This window comes from Galeopterus variegatus, unplaced genomic scaffold, assembly GCF_000696425.1.
Source record: "Galeopterus variegatus unplaced genomic scaffold, G_variegatus-3.0.2 Scaffold466, whole genome shotgun sequence".
NCBI lineage: Eukaryota > Metazoa > Chordata > Mammalia > Dermoptera > Cynocephalidae > Galeopterus > Galeopterus variegatus.
The window spans coordinates 201,364-222,415 of record NW_007726577.1 but is presented as its reverse complement, the minus strand read 5'-3'; the positions used below and the strand labels follow the sequence as shown (position 1 = coordinate 222,415).

Genomic DNA, 21,052 nt, shown 5'->3' with positions numbered 1-21,052 from the left:
GGGCAAAAACCATGTGGGTCATTGTCAGGTGTTACTGCCACCAGAGGCAAGAATTGTGGAAGGGGAAAGGGTGTGGGACACTGCTGTGCCAGATGCTCCTGGCAGTGGGTGTTGTTTTAAAATGGGACTTCCATACCCCAATCCCGAAGTCTGGGCTGGGAAGCCCACATTTTTATTTTCCCATGGTAAAACGCATTTCCAGAATTTTCATAGAAATCAGTGAGAAAAATGGGATTCTGTTGTCACAGATTTTTCCAGAACATTTCTGTATCATGAGGTAACAAAAGAGAAACCAGATGCAACAGGACTTGCCTGTCATCCAAGTCCCTGCCTCTTCTCTCACTGTCCCTCTCCACCCAGCACTGGGCCAGTGGGCATAGGTGGTCAGGGCTCCATGCCAGGGTGTCTGGCCCTCAGCTCTATTGACAGCTCAGGCCAGGTCATTCTTCACTTTGGGAGTGTCCTGTGCAGTGCAGGATGTTAGCAGCATCTCTGGCCTCCATCTGCTAAATGCCAGTAGTTCTTCCTTCCCCAGTTGTGATAGCCAAAGATGTCTCCAGAGTTTGTCAAACATCCCCTTGTTGAGTACCACCTGTCTAGCTTAGAAGGGAGACAAATGCTAGGAACTTTCCAAAGGCAATCACCTGCCTGCTTTGTCCCCACTACAGTGACATGCAGGGCAGGAGGTAACCTCTGCTTTCTGCCAGCTCGTCTTGCCTGGCCTTGCCCAGCCTTGTGACTGGCTCTGGTCAGCCCCACCTGTGTGACAGCTGAGCATGTCTAGCATATCTTGTGTTTGTGTAGGAGGGAGTTAGATTTGAATAAGAAGAACGGCGGTGGCTGGACTGCGCTGATGTACGCCTCCTACATCGGACATGACACCATCGTGCACCTGCTGCTCGAGGCGGGGGTGAGTGTGAATGTGCCGACCCCGGAAGGGCAGACTCCACTGATGCTGGCCTCCAGCTGTGGCAACGAGAGCATCGCCTACTTTCTCCTCCAGGTGAGCTACGAGGGCTCTGCCCAGAACCCTGAGGAGTTCCCCACAGCTCTGACAGAGACGTGAACCATTGCAGGCTATGGCATGCATGTTTCTCGTATGATTCTTTCAGCCTGGCGGCCCGAGGGGTGGCTGCCCTATGCACAGAGATGAGGCCCTGATGAGCCTTCTGTGTTCTCTTGAAGCAAGGTGCTGAGCTGGAGATGAAGGACATTCAGGGCTGGACTGCCCTCTTTCACTGCACCAGTGCCGGCCACCAGCAGATGGTGAAGTTCCTTCTGGACAGTGGAGCGAATGCCAACGTGAGGTGCTGACCACATTCTAAGTGGCCAGAGGAGAGGGCGGGGCCTCATCTAGCTCTAAGGAGGGCAGCCATAGAGCAGCTAACCAGAGGTCAGGGCCACCCTGCCTCGCTACATGAGGTTCAGGACCAGGATGAAGTAGAATGGACAGAGTCCCACCCAGGTGTGGAATTTTTCATGTATCTGTCCAGTGACACTGGGCCCTCAGAGTTTCATTTACTGAAAACTGGGGATAGCAACACCCCTGTCATGGAGTTATTAGAATGACATGTCTCATCATATGCCACGAGCCTAACAGAGTGAATGGTGTTTGAATGACATGCATTAAAGGCTAATTCCTTTCTCTTTCCTGCCTTTCGTATATATCAGGTGAAGTGATGCTTTGAAAACAGTCCTGAGCTTTATAAGCTAGAAGTGGTGGTGTCTGAGCATGTCATGGTAATAACCCCCTTTCCACATGGCGGGCACCAGCAGAGCATCCACAGCTGTTTTTTGAGTATGATTAAGGTGGAGATTTAAGGGCCGGCCTGTGGCTCACTTGGGAGAGTGTGGTGCTGATAACACCAAGGCCATGGGTTCGGATCCTATATAGGGATGGCCGGTTTGCTCACTGGCTGAGCATGGTGCTGACAACACCAAGCCAAGGGTTAATATCCCCTTACAGGTCATCTTTAAAAAAAAAAAAATTAATTAATATAACATAATTAATTAATTAATTAAGGTGGAGACTTAGGAACTTGCAGGTGGAGACAGCCTTGAAGGAGGGAGATAGGGAGACAGATTTGTCTCTAGGACTGAGGACTGGTGCTAGAGACAGACACTGGAAGAGCCAATGAAGCTGATGTGTTCCTATCAAGTTTTCTTATCTCACCCCGTTAATCCTCGTGAGAGAGAGAGAGAGAGCTCTCTACACTCAGCATGAAGTGACTCGTGCACTGGCTTGGTTTTGTCTTCAGCAGGGGAGCTTTTGCCTGGCAGAGCTTCTCTGCTAATCATCTGCCTGTGGCCCCCATCTTGCAGGGAGCCAATATATGGATTTACTCCTCTGATGGAAGCAGCAGCTGCTGGCCATGAGATAATCGTGCAGTATTTTCTGAATCACGTAAGTGACCTGGTTTATTAGATTCTAATTTAGTCACAGCAAATGAGGAATCATTTCACTGAAGTCTAAACTATAACAGAATTTTCTTTTACACAGAAATAACTGTTCTTCATTCATTTATTCAATACATTTTCCATTGAATATCTATTGCTGCCAAGTGTTGAATGGTGCTTAGGCATTAGTGGTGAGTAAAACAGATACCTTTTCCTGTAATAATTTTCAAGATACTGTTATTTGAAAAGTATGGAAAAAATATTTTAAAAATTTAGTAGCAATTACAATTTCATCACTTGGAAAAATTATATAGGGTAAGAAGGCAGAGATGTTCCTGCCTTTTCAACCACCCCTGCTACTCACCGAGATACCCACTTGGTTTGATAAAGAGAATACCCAAGACTTTTCCTCTGCCATATAAAGTTACGTCTATAGACAACTGCAGACACATTGTTTTTTGTTTTGGACAAAAATGAGATTGTATGTATATTCTGTAACTGTTAAAAAAAAAATCACTTAATATACCATAGACATCCTTGTACAGTATTCCATGTATAATCTGAGCTATAATTAATCTAATCAGTTCCTTATTAATAGAAATTTAGGTTTTCAATATTTTGCAATTATAAACAGTGCTCCGGGGAATATCTTCTAATGCACAGCTTTAGCACACTTACAGTTATTTCTGTATATTTCTAGAAGAGGGATTCTTGGTGCTCACATTTTAAATGTAATAGTTCCTAATAAAAAGACAATTAAATTAAAAGACAATTAAAAGATGGGCAAAGGATCTGAATAGACATTTCTTCAAAGAAGACAATACAAATGAAAAAGTTCTTGACATTAGGCATCAGGGAGATGCAAATTAAAACCAGTAGGATGTGTGTAATGAAAAAGACAGACAATAGCAAGTGCTGGTGAGGACGTGGAGAAACTGGAAGCCTCAGATGCTGCTGGTTGGAATGTAAAATGGTGCAGCCTCTTCAGAAAACAGTCTGGCAGTTCCTCAAACAGTTAAATATAGAGTTACCTTAAGACCCAGCAATTCCACTCCTAGGTATTTACCCAAGAGAACTGAAAACATACATGTTCACATAGAAACTTGTACACAAATGTCCATAGCAGTGTTGCTCATAATAGCCAAAATCAGAAACAATCCAGATTTCTATCTGCCGATGAATTGATAAGCAAAATGTATATCTATACAGCAGAATAGTATTCAGCCATAGAAAGGAATGAGGCACTGACACACGCTATGACCTGGACACACCTTGGAGACATTATGCTGAGTGAGAGAAGCCAGACGCACTGGAGCACATACTGTGTGATTCCATTTATGTGAAATGTCCAGAATAGGCAAAGCCATAGAGACAGGAAGTAGATGAGTATTTATTTAGTTCTGGGGGAGACAGGGGAGGGGTGATGGCTAAAGGGCACTGGGTTTCTTTTTAGGGTGATGAAAGTGTTCTAAAATTGATTGTGGTGATGGTTGCACAACTCTGAATATACTAGAAGCCATTGAATTGTACACATGGGTGAATTGTAGAGTACATGAATTACGTCTCAATAAGGCTGTTAAAAAAGATGTAGTAGGGGAAAAACTCAGTAGGTCATAACAAATTCCTACTAAAAAGGTTGTCTCTGTTGTCCTTCCTTCCAGGAGTATACAAAGGTGCCCACTTTCTCATGTCCTCACCAGTGCTGGCTGTTAATCAGTCTTTTAAGTTTTTGCTAATTTAGGGGGAAAAGAGTGGAAAGGGAAAAGCATCTCATTTTAGCTTATAATTATTAGTGTGGTTGGACATTTTTAAAATATATTTCTGGCCATTTGTATTTCTTTTATGAATTGTCTGTTTATGTTTTTAGCCTAATTTTCTAGTTAATGTTAGCCTAATTTGGATAGTTTTATTCTTATTTATTGCTGGGAACTTTTTGAGAAATGGAATTTTAACATGGCATCTCTTTCTAAAAAAGAATTTGGGGACAGAACATGTGCATGGTAAACGTGCTGATGAGGCAGAGGGCACATGGTAATCCTGCCTTCCACCCTGTACCTGAGTTTCCCAATCACCCCTCTATGGGTGTCTGTACAAGCCCTACATGGCCGCCGGTCTCTGCGTATCTACTCCTGTACATAATGCATTGTCCCAGCTGCACACACTGCTGCGCCCACCTTGCCTTTTTTAAAAAAATTTAACTATCGTGGAGGTTGTTCTATTTCAGTGTATGAGTAGCTCTCTTTTTATGGTGCCATAGTATTCCCCTGGAGGAATGAATCAATTTCTTTAACAGTGGTCTACAGATAGAATGAGGTCATTGCTAACGATTTGCTGTTATGACCAGCGCTGTGCGTGGGTACACACATGTGAGCACATCTGTATGGCACAGATTAAAGGTAGAACTTTTGGGTAAAGGTAGAGTCTGTACATGGATGTTACCAAATTGCCATCCAAAGAGTAAGTTATACCAATTTACACTCCCCATAGCAGTAAGAATTATGCATCTTAAATTGTGAAGTACTTTAAACATAAAAAAATTATAGAGGCCATCCCGCATGAGTCCAGTGCCTATATCTGACACGTGCTAACATCCTGCCTTGGTTGCTCAGCTCTTGCTTTTTGTTTTTAAAGGGTACAACTGAAGGCTCCTTTCTACCCCTTTCTGATTCCATCTACCTTCCTCCTTCTCCAGAGGTAACCATTGTCCAGATGTTGGTGTGTATCTTTTCTGTCCCTGATTTTATACTTTTATCACATATTATATATCATTAAGCAGTGTATAGACTTGTTTTGAATATTTTAAAGATTTATGTATTAGTTCCTATTACCTGATAAAGAAAAAAATTTTTTTAAAGGATTTATATAAATAATGTATCAGACTGTATGTATCATTCAGCAAAGTTTTGCTACGTGTAGATGAAGTTTGCCCACTCTGACTGCTCCGTGTTTATGGAGTGTGTGAATAGATTAGCTTTATCCTTTCCTTTAAGTTATGTTTCCCTTCGCTCTTCCTAACAGTGCTGCAGTTAACCTTCCTTGCACATCTTCCTGAGCACGTGTGGGAATGTCTTTAGGACATCGGGGGTGTTCCTTAAAGGAGAATGTTTAGTGTGTGGGGTGGGCACATCTTCACTAGAGAGTGTTCACTTTCCTCCGCAGTAGTCCCAATTTGCACCCCTCCTGCTAGGTTTTATACTTTTTGGTTCCCACACCCTCACTTGGTACATGAAATCAGATGAGTTGTGTCCTGTTGATTTTTGCTTGTCCCTGATTTCCTGTGAGATTGAGCATCTTTTCATGTCTCTATTAATCACTGGTTTTCTTTTTCTGCAAGTAATTATTCTTTGAAGGTAATTCCACTCACATGAACTAGGCTTCCTTAAAACATATCATAGAGTCAAGATGGGTAGGAGCCCAGAACTGGAAAAAGCCTAACCTCTGCTGTTAAGTTTAGAGTCTGATTTTAAATAAGGTAGAACTGTAAGTCATAAGAGACAGATACTCTTATTGAGAATCTTTTTCATGAATGATTTTAAAGAGAATTTTGGATTTTAAAGGTATTAAAATATTTTTGTTTTGTACAAGAGTTTGTTGCTCTGTATGACTCCTGTATGCGTTGTATATTGCAATTTATTACTGTCAGAGATTTGTAGACAGTTTCTTATTTTCATATTGAATCATGTTACTTTTGTAATTCAAGTAAGCAGCTGGGTTAATTCATGATGTTTGCCCTTTTAATAAAATATAAGGGTAGAGTTAATTTTGAATGCAAGTTGTCTTTATTATAAATTTGAGTTTGTCTTGGTTATATAATCTTGCATGATAACCTAGCTACATTTTTAGCATTTACCGTATTTATTAAAATTAATTTTTTTTTTTTTTTGTCTTTTGTCTTTTTTCGTGTCCGGCAACGGATCGCAACCCTCAGTGTTGCCCCCGTACCGGACCGGGGACCGGCAACGGGATCACAACCCTCAGCGCTGCTCCCGTGCCTCGCTCAGCCAGTGTGCGGGAACCGGTCTGTATGTGGGATCCGAACCCTCGGGCGGAGCGCCGCCGCGCTTCCCAAGTGGCGCACTATCCAGTGCGCCACCAGGCCGGCCCGTCCTATAATTTTTAAAAAGGAAAACATAATAGGGCCAGCCTGTGGCTCACTTGGGAGAGTGTAGTGCCGATAACACCAGTGCCACGGGTTTGGATCCCTATATAGGGATGGCTGGTAGCTCACTTGGGAGAGCGTGGTGCTAACACCAAGTCAAGGATTAAGATTCCCTTACCAGTCATCTTTTTTTTTTTTTTAAAGGAAAACATTGGAAAATCAGAGACTTTAAATCATTTATCTACTGTGCAGATTGTACCCTCATTTGGTATCTTTACCCCCTAGATGGGTCTGAGATTATGTATAGGCAGTTTATATTAAGGGAAAACAAATTATACTGGATTTGTTTTGGACAAGTTTTACATTTTGAAATAATTGCAGCCAAAGAAAAGGTAAAAAATAGTACAAAGAATTTGTGTACCCTCACGAGATTCCCCAAACATTAACATTTCACCTCATTTTCTTGATCAGTCTCTATATATTTGTACATAATATGCATACAATCTTTTTGCAACCATTTGAAAGTAAGTTATGAACATAATGTCTCTTCTCTCCTAAATACTTTAGTATATATTTCCTAAAAACAAGACTCTTTTCTTTCATAATCACTCACAATTATCATCCTCAGGAAACGAACATTGAGTTCTTCCTCTAGCTCAGGAATGGAAGATGTTGGTCAATTCCAGATGATTGCTTTGATGTATGTGTGTGGGGAGAGGGGGGTTTGCAGCAGGTGGCCTGATGGCCTGATGGCCAGCCCTGCCTGGAAGCTCCTCCGCTCCCCACAGAATTCCTACTTCTCAGTTGTCATTAGACCGCAAGGAACTGGGGCGGGGTGGTGGTTGGGAGACACCCCCATCTCTTACCCTGCCCCCACAGAGCCTGGCTCCGTTCCTGGAGATGGAGAACTGCACAGAGCTAGGTACCCGGTCCTCTTCAGCAGGGTGGGAAAGGGCTGTGGCTGCCTTCCATGTGCCTATCCCTCTTCCTCCCAGCGGGGCCAGGCCCCAGGAGCTCAGGCAGGAGAAGATTATTTGAGTGTGTTTGGGCCTCTCTTTAGGAAGGAGTTGATTCTCCAGTTGATTTGTGCTTTTGGAATAATCTTGTTCCAGGGTTTCTAAACTTTTTGATCCCATTTTCATGTTAAAATGAATTTTGATTATGTACTTCTCTAGTAATATGTACGTTATAAGACAGGAACAAAAATAGAAAAAAAATTAAGAGATAAGTAGATGCAGAGTCTACTATTTTCTTCCTTCACCCCAGGGACCTTCTCGTTCTTGGTTCTGTTTTCTTCCCATTTCTTACTAAACAATGGTATTACTGCTTTTTCCCCTCTTAAGTATAATCTGAAGTTGAAGTCTTCCTGGCTTAAAAACAGATAGTGAGTTAAAACCCTACAGTAAAGATGCTTTTTTATCTGATTGAAGCCTTTGGGTTTCTTCTATTAAACTTAAACTAGAAATTACCTTTTAAGGCCAAAGGTTTCATAGCTGATTTCTAACCAAAGCTCTGGAAGGTAGGGGGATTTCCAGAAAGTAAATCTCATTAGACTCTTGTAAAAATGCACTTTTTTCTTACCAGAGAGATGTGTGGTTGTGGTAATCACTTTCTGCACTGGGCCCAAGACTGTAGGTTCACCATAGTTTTTCAAAATAGCGAGGAAAAGTACATACATAAATATTTATTATACAAGTGGTATATACTTGCTATAAAACAATAGCAAGTAACTCCTATTGGCATGTTTTACCAAAAAAAAGAAAATGCTGTGAAGCAAAAAGAAAGCAAAAATCATGCATAATCCCGTCATCTGGCAATAACACGTGTTCACATGCCGGCAAGTGTCCTAGTTTTTTTCTAGATATATATTAAGTCAAAATGGAATCATGCTATGCAAAGTGTATTGTAATCTTCTCTTTTCCTCTTAACGACATTTTGTGCTGGCCTATCCACGCCACTGCAAACACTCTCACCCTTGGTATAAACGGTGGGCAGTGCTCCATTTCTTGGTATATTCTCACTTAGCTCCCGAATCCCCTACTCTAGGTTCTCTCTGATTCTCACTGTGTTCACTGCTGCAGCAACAACCCTGAATCTCAGTGTATTTCTTCAGGTTAAATTCCTAGAGGTGGAATCGTCGGGTCAAAGGGCCGTACATGTCTAAGCTTAGAACTTCCTCCTGCTGATTTGTCCTCCCACCATCACATCTGAGACTGCATGGTCGGAACTGTTAAAATAGAAAACTTGTTGGGCTTTTCCAGTTTCAAAAGTAAACATGCTTACAGAAGTACATTTAGAAAGCACCAGGGGAGAAAGGGAAAAAAAAAAAAAAAAAAGAAAACACAGAAGATAAGAAGATTGGAGAAATCCTCATCATCGTACTGCTTAAAAGGAGTGTTAACATTTCAGGCATGTTTCCTTCCAGTATTGTTTTCGGTGTACTTTTTTGTTTTGTTGCAATTGTAATGTATATATAGTTTTGTTTTTTAATTGACACATTGTAATTGACCATGTTTATGGGGTACCGTCTGATATTTTGGTACTATAGTTTTGTATCATGATCTTTTGTCAACTTGATTATACCAACTATTTGTAAATATCAACGTTTATGGCTGTGATATAGCTGCCTCTCCATCCTCCCTGAGCATTTAAGTTGTGTCTAGGTTTTCATTATTGCAAACCTCTTGTGCTAAACATCTTTGTGTATAAAAGCTTCTCTGTATTTAGGGTCATTTCCTTCGGATAGGGTCACAGATGTGGACTTCTTGTGCTGAAAAACTATAAATACATTTTAGAGCTATGGATAAAGTGACCAAATTCTGTTGCAGAGGGTGGTGCTCTCATTCTGATTATGATTTAAAAGTCTTCTCCTTTAGTGAATCGTCATGTCCAGTGTTTTCTGTGATGAGAAGTGAAGCGAGCAGGACGCAGCCCGGGTGCAGGAGGCGAAGGCTGGGCTTTCCGCCCTGGCCACTGGTGTCTCCCTTTGTCCCCTGCACACCTGCACGGGAGCATGACAGCCCCTCTCCACTCAAGTGAGGCCATGAGCCTGGCATGCTGCTTTGAGATGGCTTGATGATTGTTCCTTGTGACGTGGCCCTGAAGCCCCACTTATTCTTGTCATTAGGAAGAGAGTGGGGGGCCGGCCCATGGCTCCCCTGGGAGAGCGTGGTGCTGACAATACCAAGTCAAGGGTTAAGATCCCCTTACCAGTCATCTTTAAAAAAAAGGAAGAGTGGGAAAAAAAAGGAAGAGTAGGAGCCAGCTCATGCCTGTGAACCAAGCAAGCCTGCGCCCCTTCCTCACTTAGTGGTCAGAACTGGTCACTTCCTCTTTTCCTCCTGGGCCAGCTGCCCAGGCAGTGTGGGCACTTCGAAGGGGAGGCTCCTAACTTTTCTTCTTTCATGGGCATTCACAGGGTGTCAATGTGGACACGAGAGACCACAGTGGAGTCACAGCCCGGATGCTGGCCAGGCAGTACGGACACATGAAGATAGTGGCCTTGATGGACACTCATTCGCCCTCTCTGCCCAAGAGCCTCTACCGGAGCCCAGGTACCTGCGTCCATCTACCTGCCTGATGGAGTGCTGGGTTGACTGAGTGTTAGGGACACCCAGGAGAAAGAAGGCTCCCTTCCCTGGCTCTACCTGCTCCTTTGAGATGTGGCCCTGGCATCCCTGACAGGAGACCTTCTCTGCCTTCCCCTGCAACTCCATTGTGTAGTCAAGGTCAAGGTCCCCTGAACTAATAGGAGAGACAGGCAGTTCAACAGTTATGGTGTAGTGTGGTACCTGCCAGGCTGAAATCACACTGCATGCAGGGGGTGTGGAGCCCAGGGAAGAGGGGGAGGGAGGCTTAACAGAGGGGGTCCCTTCTGTTTTTACTTTTTGACTTTGCCTGTGGTGTTTGTTGCCATATGCTTTAATTTTACATAGTCAAATTAATTAGTCTTTATTTCCTCTGGATTTTGAGTCATAGAAAGTCTTTCCCTAGGCCCCGGTTGTGTAAGAATTCACATACGTTTTCTTCTAGTACTTGTGTGGTTTCATTTTTTACATTTAGATCTCTGATGCATTTAGACTTTATTCTCATGTATGCTATGAGGTATGGATCCAATTTTATCTTTTTACATGGTGTCCTAGCATCATTTATTTAAAAGTGCGTCTTTGACCTGGATGTGCCATGTTTACTATATACTAACGTTCCGTTTGCATGTGGGTCTTTCCTGGACTTCGTTTGGTCCCATTGGTTTTCCTATATTCATGCACCAAAACCACAGTGATTAGAGGCTTTTTGTAGTATGTTTTACTATTGAGTACGGCTAGTCCCCTTGATAGCTTTCTTTTTTCAGTGTTTCCCTAGCTATTGCTTGTTTATTTTTCTCCATGAACTTGATTATCAACTTGTCTAGCTCCTTAAAAAGTGTTGATATTTTATTGAGATTGTGTTAAGTTTATAAATTAAGGCTGTGTTGTTGAGTTGTCCTATCCAAGAATGAGGAAATCTTTTTGTTCCAGTGTACTTTTGGGTCTTGCAGGAAGGTTTTAAATTTTTCCTCATGTACATTTTATGTGTAACTGAAGTTTATTCCCAAGTATTTAATCATCTTTGTTGCTATTGTAAATAGAGTTTTCTCTACCATTGTATTTTTTAAGTGCGTATTATCAGTGTATATGAAAGCAATTGATTTCTGTCTACTAATTTTATATTCTGCTACCTTACTGAATTCTTTTTATTATCGATTCTCTAGGACTTTTCAGATACACTACCATATAATCCGCAAATAGAGACAGATTCACTACCTTCTTTGTGATTGTGAATCGGATTGTGCTTCTGATGTCTTCTGTTTAGTTGCTCATACCTCTTGTTTAGTGTTAAACCTCGTGGAGGTAGTACACACCCTTAGCTTGGTTCTGACCTTAGCGGAAATGCCAGATTAAGTAAGAGGCTAGATTTAAGAGTAAGATGTATAGGTATTTTATTATATTGAGAATGCAATTCCAGTATTCTTTAGTGTGTTTTTTATTTTTTAAACAGGAATAGCTGTTGAATTTTGTCGGAGACTTTTTCTGTATCTATGGAGATGGTTGTGAATTTTCTCCATGGCTCTATTAATATGGTATATTGTATTAATGAATTGCTTAATAATGAACCAACCTTACATTCCTGGCATAAATCCAACTTGAATTATTTCTTAATGTGTTTTTGGATTCTGTTTATTTTTTATTTAGTATTTTTATATGGATATTCATTTGTAAGTGATATTGGTCTATAATTCCCTATTTTTGTTCTCTCTTTATCAGGTATGGGTATCAAAATTACACTTGCTTCATAAAAAGAACTTAGACGTTTTCCTTCTGTTTCTGTGCTCTAGAACAATACATTGGTACTACCTGCTCTTAGCAAGATTTGATAGAATTCTCCTTTGAAAACATCTGGGCCTGGTCTTTTTTTGTGGGATGGTTCTTCGATAAAAGTTTTTCTGTTTCTTCTATAGAAATTGGTCTGCTTGGGCCGGCCCATGGCTCACTCGGGAGAGTGCGGTGCTGATAACACCAAGGCCACGGGTTCGGATCCTATATAGGGATGGCCGGGTTGGCTCACTGGCTGAGCGTGGTGCTGACAACACTAAGCTAAGGGTTAAGATCCCCTTACTGGTCATCTTTAAAAAAAAAAAAAGAAAGTAAGAAATTGGTCTGCTTGGGCCGGCCCATGGCTCACTCGGGAGAGTGCGGTGCTGATAACACCAAGGCCACGGGTTCGGATCCTATATAGGGATGGCCGGGTTGGCTCACTGGCTGAGCGTGGTGCTGACAACACTAAGCTAAGGGTTAAGATCCCCTTACTGGTCATCTTTAAAAAAAAAAAAAAGAAAGTAAGAAATTGGTCTGCTTAAGCTGTCTATTTTTAGTGGGGTCAATTTTGGTAGAAAGTATGTTCCTTAAAAATCATTTCATATAGAATTTCAGACTTATTTGCTGGGGTCTCTGCAAGATAAACTTTTCTCCTTTTTAAAAGTTTCTTCTGTTTCAAGGGTTATTTTCTCCTGTTGTTTCTTACTTTGTGTATTTGTGTTCCCTTTTTTCTTTTTATGTTAGATGGTGCTTTGTCTATTTAGTGAAAAAGCAAAACAAAAAACCATAGGATTTTGATTTATTATTTAGAGCTGCTGATTTTCAGTTCTCTACTTCATTAATTACAGCTTTTATTTTTGTTTACTTTGTGTTTCTTTTTCTAGTTTTTTGAGTTGGGAATTTAATTCATTCATTTTCATTTTTTCCCTTTTGTTGACATAAATGTTTAAGGCTATGAATTTTTGTTGAGGATTGCTTTTTATGTATCCCAGGGATTCTAGTATGTAGTGCTTTTATTATCATTATTTTTCAAAGATTCTGTAATTTTGACTTATATTTTCCCCTTCATCCAAGAGTTTTTTAATAGAAGTTTTATGGGTTGTTTTGTTTTTAATTTTTAGGTGAAAGGGACTTTTTGATTTGTGAGTAATTTCTCATTTTATTATGATCAATTTTATTCTAGTTTATCCGATCAGAGAGTATTTATAATTATTCTACTTTATGGAACTTACAAATGCCTTACTTGTTACCTAAGGATCAATATTTTTAAATGTTCAATGTGTGCTTGAGAAGTTATATTCTCTATTATCTGGATATAGAATTCAGTATATATCTATAATCTACCTTATTGACTATTATTTAGGGCCTCTGTATCCTTATGTCTTTTTCCCCAAAGTTACCTATTATTAGTATTTCTGTTTTCCCTACATATACTATAATTTCTGATTTGTAAAGGTAATTGCTGCATTTTTTGGTGATAGATATTCATAACTTGTTATAGCTTTATTGTGAATTATGGCTTTTAATATTAGAGGTGTTCTTCTGTGTCACGTTTAATGCTTTTTGGCCTGAGTTTTACTTTATAGCAGGATTGTAACCCCTGCTTTTATTGTTTTCTTTTGCCTGGTCTACCTTTGCCTATTCTATTTTGAGCCATTTTGAGGATGTGTTGGGATGTTCAGATTCATGCAGCTGTCTTTACCTCAGCTACCTCCTCCTTTGTACATTTTTTTTATTTTACAGTTTCCTACATCTTCTACTTGGATGGAACCATAGTTTCCTTCTGGCGCGCGGATCCCTGAGTGTTTGGGAGTGTTTAATGGGGCAAAGAGAGAGTGGCCCACTCAGGGTCACTGGCCCACGTATGGGTCTGAGCTCTGTAACTCACTCACTGCCAGGGTCAGCCTCCACCCAGCTCCCTTCCTGGGTCAGGATCATTTTGTAACAGACACCAGCTCACATGGAGTGAAATGGTGAAGGACCTCTCCCTCGTGTCCCCACCCCAGGTTACCAACTCCAAAATGAGATCTTATCATTTCTTAGAAGTAGAATCAAATGAGAGCCTTATACAAATAAATCCCAGAATTTTGCCTTAGAGGGCTGATCAATATGAAAAACTATGAAAAGCTGTACAGTGGTGAAAGCCGTGGGCATGTTGAGCTCTTAAAGCTGAGACAGGGTGGTGATTTGAAATACTTTGTAAAACACAGCAAACACAGCATTTGCTTCCCAAGAAGTTGTTTAGGTTGAAAGTATAAAATTGCTTAAGAAGTTGTGGCTGATATTACTATACTTTTACAAAGAAATGGATTTTACTTGTCCCTTCAACTTAGAACTAAATTTCTGATTATAAACAATATAGGTTTATTATGAAAAATTTTGGACACCCAGACAAAGAGAGGAATAAGAATTAAGCTTCCTCATCACAGCAGAGTTTTTTGTGGCCCATTTGAGCAGAGGACTGGCCCATTATTGCATTTCTCACGAATGAAGTCCTGGTAAACACTTTTTAATTTAAGAACAACAGTTGTGATTATTTTCTTCCGGTTTACTATAAGGATTACTAAATTGGTCACTGAACAGACTGTCTTAATTTTGGTGTCTCTCATGCAGAAAAATATGAAGATCTGAGCTCTTCGGATGAATCATGCCCTGTTCCTCAGAGACAGAGGCCCTGTCGGAAGAAGGGGCTCAGCATCCATGAGGGGCCACGAGCCCTGGCCAGGATCACTGCTATGGGACTCGGAGGCAGGACCCTGCAGCCCAGCTACGGTGAGCATGCCATGCTTCCTGATGGCCCTTTGACATCGCATCTCAAAAGTCTATCTTGACAAAGCAGAACAACTCTTGGTCTCCTGAAACGTGGGCCTCGGGCCTCAGGCCTCAGGGCCTTTGTGCTCTAGGGGTGAGACTCAAGTTGATTCCTGTGATAGAAATTCAGTAGTTGTTAGCTAGCTCTTGGATTTTGGTTCATCTCCTTGATTTTCTTTTTCGTTGGTTAAAACTAGAAATTGAACTCTCTCTCCTGCACAGAAGTGTAGCTCAGCTCAGCTTTCATTCATCGCACAGGTGGGTCAGCCTGTGCAGGGAAAACTGAAGTGGAAGTCCCACTCTCTGGCTCCACCCACAGTCTTGGGCAGACGACCTTAGTGAATGCTCTTGCCCTCCTTTCTCAGGTGAGGGAGTCGATGCTCAGACCCTTCTGAGATGGTGCACTTGGTGGTGCTAGAACCCTAGACTCCCAGCTCCTAGATCTGAGTTTATTCTCAAAGGGTCAGCCCCTGGGTGTTGAGTATTTTACTCTTGGGGAGTGCTGGGGGCTGACTGTTGTGTAGGCGAGTGGGATTTGGTGCTCACTCTCTTTTGCTCTGGCCTTACCAAGTGACTAGACTGAAGAATGAGTCACATCTTCCTTTGATGACTGTCACCAGCCATGGCCAGGCCAAGGCGGGCATTCTGCCAGGATGGGTGGATCAGGGCTGTCTCAGGACAAGTATCCCTCTGAAGTCCAGCCTTGGAAGAGATTGACTTACCCATGGTCAGAGGAGACCATGTTTCATTGAAGGGTATATGAGTAACTTGATTCCCTCCTAAGAACCCAGGAAGAAGTCCTGAGCTGCTCAGACTTCCGTCTTCAGAAGCCCTGGCGCTGGGGTGGGAACTGCAGACCCACCTCCCACCATCCTGGGAGGAATGGGCTGACCGGGCCACGGGGAATCCCCCAGCAAGCTCCTACCACTGGATAAGGGCCCCACCTCATTTCTCTTCTGGTGGGCTTGTGAGCCCAGAGCTCTGGGACACGTGGCTGGGCTGGTCTCTTTTGGAGTGGCAGAGTCCATTCCTTCTGAGGAGTCCATGCTACCAGGCCCACCCTGAGGTATGGTGGGGGGTGGAAGGAGGAGTTTTAACCCCAGATGGGAGGTGGTGGTGTAATTAGCCCATACAGCTGTACACCAAATGCTTCCCCCCCCCCCCCAAAAGATGACCGGCAAAGGGATCTTAACCCTTGACTTGGTGTTGTCAGCACCAGGCTCTCCAAATTGAGCTAAGCAGCCATCCCTATATAGGGATCCAAACCCATGGCCTTGGTGTTATCAGCACCACATTCTCCCTAGTGAGCCATAGGCCAGCCCTAACAAATGCTTTTTTTAAGTGGAGTTCTCCTTATTTCAAGTTACCAAAATAATGTGTGGCTGAAGCCATTTGTACAGTTTTTTTTTAATGTGTCCAGAGAAGTAATGATGGTAGTTGTCTCTGAGTTGTGGCATTTCAGGGGATTATTTTTACTTCTTCTACCTTATGAAATTTAAAATTTTTATAAGCACATATATTCTCTTTGCCAACAATCTAAAGTTTTTGAATGATAAAAATAGCATTTCCTGATGTTAAAAAAAAAAAAAAAAAAAAAAAACCCTCCATAACTAGGGAAAGGTATAAAGAAGAAAAGTTCTGTGTAGTCCCACCAGCCAGTCTTTATGCAAAGAGATGTGCTTTCTTTGGGGAAAGGGCAGGGGCAAAATTGGAATTAAATTCTCTGGTTTGTGTTCTGCCTTTTCTACTTGTGTTCTTGTAGGCAGATATATTCATGGGTTGTGTAATTTTGTTTTACTGCTGTTAATTTTTAGCCCAGGGCCTTTTTCCTTCCTGTTCAGCCAGCTCTCTTTTTGGTCGGGGTTAATTGACCTGAGGAGGACCACCCCTAGATGCCTATGTTTAAGAAAGTCAAGGGGACATAAAGGCACTTAGGAGATGGAGGTGTATGTGTGTGTGTACGTGTATGTACGTGTGCATGTGTGGGCGTGTGTGTGCACCTGTGTGTACATGTGTGGGCATGTGTATAAGTGTATGTATGTGGGCATGTGAATGCATATGCGCATGTGTGTGTGTAGGGGGGTTATTAGATGTTTTCAACTAAAAGCAACACCGAAGGTGCAGTTTTTATCTAGTTCAGGAATCTATAAACACAGCTTACCATTTCCTACTTTTCCACTTGACAAAGCAAGGTGAGGTGTAAGGGAGAGGGCCTGGGCATGGCCTGAGTGCCAGCCCTGGCTCCTCCAGGCACTTGCTGCGGGACACTAACTGCTCCCTAAATCCCTTGGAGCCTCTTTCCTCACCTGCAAACTGCAAACTACAGTTATGGCCAGGTCACTGGCACATAGATGAGGTAATAGCCAGGAAGTTTCCTCATGCCTGCCTAAATCCTGGGTCTTGTCACACACCAAGAGCCCTGTGAGGAGGTGGTGGCATTTGGCATGAGTAAGGTGTCTTTGCTTCTGTGTTCATGGGGGTTTATGTGCCCCGTTCTGTACACAGAGCAGGTGCCTCCACGGGGCTATGTCACCTTCAACAGCAGTGATGAGAACCCCCTGGAAGGGGAGGGCCTCTGCTACCGGGATGTCACCTCCCCAATCAACGACCGGGATGTAGAGAGCAGCAGCAGCAGCAGCCGGGGTACGTAAGCCCGCCCACTCCAGTCAGCAAGGGGCTCGGTTAGATTCTGGGAGTCCTGTGTGTCCCCCCAAACCCATTCCACTGGGGCGTGGCCCTGTGCTGAGGCCATCCAATAGGGAGTGAGAGAGTGAAAGATAACAGAGGGCCCTGGCTGTTGTGAGGAGAACCAAAGACTGATGGGGCAGGTGAGGAGAAGCATCTGGTCCAGCATCCCCTGTGCATCTTAAGGGCAGCCATTCCAAACAGACCAGTTTAGCTCCTTGATTTGGAAGCCCTCTGAGGCTTTCCTAACTCCTCCCGGTGGGAAACGTCTATTGTAATTTCATGCATTCATCCAGCAGCTAGTTACCAAGGGCCCCCCTGTGTGTCAAGCACAGCTCTAGGTGGGTGGCATTTGTCAGTGAACAAGACCACTGCCCTGCCCGTCTGCGTAGAGGGAAGGTTTGGGACAGGTAGTCAGCGTGAGACAGTGTTTGTGGAGGGGACGAGTGCTGTGGCCAAAAACAGCTTGGCTCTGCAGCCACCATGAGTGAGGCTGTAGTCAGGCACCCGTCCTCACATTATCAGAGGAGCATGCGTTCTGCATCAACCTTGGGACTGTGAGGAGCAGCAGCAGCAGTGAGGGCCTGGCACGAGCCCAGGGACTCAGCAGCGAAGCCTCTCTGGAGAGCAATGACGTGAGTCTTTCTTGATCTCCCATCCTCCTCCCTTTCTTGATGTCGTGGGGGGAGGTTGTTACTTGAGATAACTTGAGATAAGTGAACTTGAGATAGGCAGCTCAGGTAACACGTGTTTGATGCATGTCTACACAGAGCTCAGAAGCATAACACTGAGCCTGCCCTCTGGGAGTGCCACCTGAGTTTGATGGCACAAAGTGCAGCGGAGGACACGGAGGTCAAGGAAGCCTCTGGATGGCGGGAGGGAACCGGTACAGGTCCAGGCGCAGCAGCTAGAAGTGCGGGCAGAGAGCAGAGTCTGGGCGCAGCCCTGATCACTGAGAGAACATCAGTGTAACTTCCACTCATGCCCCTTGCCGCAGGACTCAGATCACACACGAAAAAACTCAGTTCGCAGACAAACGAAGAGTTATATGAAGACCAAGAATCGTTGCAACAACAATGACAGCCAGATGTCTCCCAGCACCGGGACTTCCAGGACTGCCTGTTCCCCAGGATCTACTCCCCAAACTGAGAAGCTCCCCTACTCAGGACCCCAGGTACAACCATTTGTGTCACTGCTGGTTACACTCCTAGAAAGACAGTGCCTTTTGTGATATATGAGGCACTGCTGTGTGTTTATGATGGGCCAGGCACCGCTGAGACCACAGTGGGGGTGGTTTTTCCTCAAATGACCTATCAAGCTCCTCGGGCGCAGAAATGACTCCCAGTGGCGAGCTGCCCAGCTGCAGGGTTTGTGTCCCTAGGTGTGCATGATCCACTTGGCCTCCCTGAGCCTGGGGAGGAGAAAAACAGGACCTGTCTCAGATCTGCTCCTAGGAGCCAGTGACAAGCTGCATGTGTGCGGCACACTGTGCACTTGGCGTGATCGTGGGTTGTGCTGGCTGAGCATCTTCCTAGGGACTGCAGGTGCTGCTCAGCAGCTCAACTCTCTGATATGTGTTTGAGTTCTGCCCTGCGCAGGCAGAACTGGTACAAAGAGGAGGGAGAGGGAGAAGTATTTGTCACTTATTTGTTAAACTACCCACTCTGCTGGTCACTAAGAGCCTGCGGTTTTTCTGGCTTCTCCCTGCAGCCCCTCTCGAGGGCTGGTATTCCCAGGCTCATGGAGCAGGTGCACCTCATAGTTCCTTAAACACGTTGATTGGAATGTTTGTGTCGTGGTGGGATCTTAAGGCTGTTTCTTTGAGAAAGTACTTTGAGGAAAATGGCAGAGTAACAGCCTTCAAAAATTTGTTCCTCCATTGAAAGCAACAAAAAAACTGGCAAAAATAGAAATGGTGGAATTGAAAAATATGACGGAAATGAAAATCTCATTAGATGGGCTCAACAGGTCTGAGCAAGAAGAAGAATCAGGGAACTTGAACAGTGGTCATCTGAGAATATCTAGTCTGAGAAACAGGAAGAATGAACAGAAACCTGTGAGACACCATCAAGCAGAGCAACCTACACATGATGGTGGTCCAGGGGAGAGAAGAGCAGAAAAAATGAAGGAGCTTAACCTTCCCAAATCCAATCAAAAACATGCCTCTGCATCCAAGGAGCTCAGTGAACTCCAAGTAGGATAAACTTGAGATCCACACCTAGACACATCAAAATCAAGATTTCAGACAGAACTTGAAAAGAACCAGACAGAAGTGACTCCTCACATACAAAGGATTCTCAGTAAGATTAACAGCTTCCTCAACACTCCTTCATAGAACCAAGCATTTGTAAGGACGGGGAATGAAATTTCCAGTGACATACACAAGGCTAGGTCACAACCATGAAGAAGTGGAAGGAGAAGGTCTTGAATATCCCACTTCGTGCACTGCCCAGCCTCCCCCTTGGATCTCCAGACTCCATGCTCTGCCTGAGGGCATGGAGAGCAGGATGGGCAGCTTGGGCTCTCCCCACGGACAAGTCTTTGCCCTGATGCTGAGTTTGTGGAAGCAGTAGGGCTCAGAATAGGATGAGGCTTCGAGAATGTGAGTTTAGCAAGGAGGGAGATGGTTCTGTACTGCAGCTCGCACCTCCTCTTGTCCCCCCAGTCCTCCTGCTGTCTTCTCTGCCCTCTAGGACCTTGCTGCGCTGCTGGAGCAGATTGGGTGTCTGAAGTACCTGCAGGTGTTTGAGGAACAGGATGTGGACCTCCGCATCTTTCTGACCCTCACCGAGAGCGACCTGAAGGAAATAGGCATCACGTGAGTCCAAAGGGGCCATTGCTGGGCCTCAGCCCCTCATTTTAAGCCAGATGTTCTGAGACCAGCTTAGGTGCCTACATCATCCAAGGAGGATGGAAAGAGCTGCTCTATCTAGAAGTGGGCTTTCTTCCTCCAGAGCCAACTGTCCTGCTCCCCACCTTGTGAGGTGCAGAGGGCCCCAAGATGGCATGGCTGACACCACTGTGACCACTGCGTTCAGGACACTTGAACATTTTCTGCTGTGTTTTTTGCTGTTGTTGTTTTTTTAGTATTTTATTACCCTATTTTCCATGATTAGAACATAAGAATTCTACAAATGATAATCCTCACCGTTTCACTAGAGATAGCAGAATAATATATTGTACAGGTTTCTTTTTTCTCAAGAGCATGAATATAAAGTAGTTTAACATAAAATCCAAATAATTAAAGCCTGTTATCTTGAAACATCCTCCTGTGCACACAATTGAAGTTTGTGTCTTTAATCATAACTGCTTGTGAGTGACCCTAACGCTTCAGAGTGCTTCCACATTTGTTATCCCATCTGCTCATCATCACATCCCTTTTCTGAGATCTTTATTTCTTCATACGGCTTCCAGTTACCACCTTGCTTCCCAACATTTCACCCCGGACTCCCTTGAGCACTTCTTGCAGGACTGGTCTAGTGGTAATGAGCTTCCTTGGCTCTTACTCATCTTGGAATGTCTTCATTTCTCCCTCACTTTTGAAGGACAGTTTTTTGCCAAATAAAGGATTCTTGGCTGACAGTTTTTCTTTTAGCACTTTGAATGGAGGCCAGAAGCCAGTGGGCTATATAAACTTTCAGATGAGAAATCTGCTGACAATTTTATTCAGGATCCCTTGTATGTGACAAGTCACTTCTGTCTTGCT

The 21,052-nt window shown here is 43.5% G+C and overlaps 1 protein-coding gene across 5 annotated transcripts in view; it reads left to right on the top strand.

Annotated features, from left to right (window-relative positions):
- Positions 1 to 21,052, top strand: part of ANKS3 (ankyrin repeat and sterile alpha motif domain containing 3) — a 34,068-nt gene that overhangs the window by 8,202 nt on the left and 4,814 nt on the right. For 3 of the 5 annotated variants that reach the window (XM_008569109.1, XM_008569107.1, XM_008569105.1), the window contains exons 2-11: positions 805 to 1,003; positions 1,186 to 1,307; positions 2,323 to 2,404; positions 5,029 to 5,091; positions 9,915 to 10,050; positions 14,464 to 14,622; positions 17,167 to 17,304; positions 17,872 to 17,981; positions 18,344 to 18,520; positions 20,040 to 20,164. In XM_008569109.1, coding sequence (XP_008567331.1) covers positions 805 to 1,003; positions 1,186 to 1,307; positions 2,323 to 2,404; positions 5,029 to 5,091; positions 9,915 to 10,050; positions 14,464 to 14,622; positions 17,167 to 17,304; positions 17,872 to 17,981; positions 18,344 to 18,520; positions 20,040 to 20,164 — 1,311 coding nt within the window. The remainder of the gene's footprint in view (positions 1 to 804; positions 1,004 to 1,185; positions 1,308 to 2,322; positions 2,405 to 5,028; positions 5,092 to 9,914; positions 10,051 to 14,463; positions 14,623 to 17,166; positions 17,305 to 17,871; positions 17,982 to 18,343; positions 18,521 to 20,039; positions 20,165 to 21,052) is intronic. The other 2 variants (XM_008569108.1, XM_008569106.1) reach the window with 1 other exon arrangement.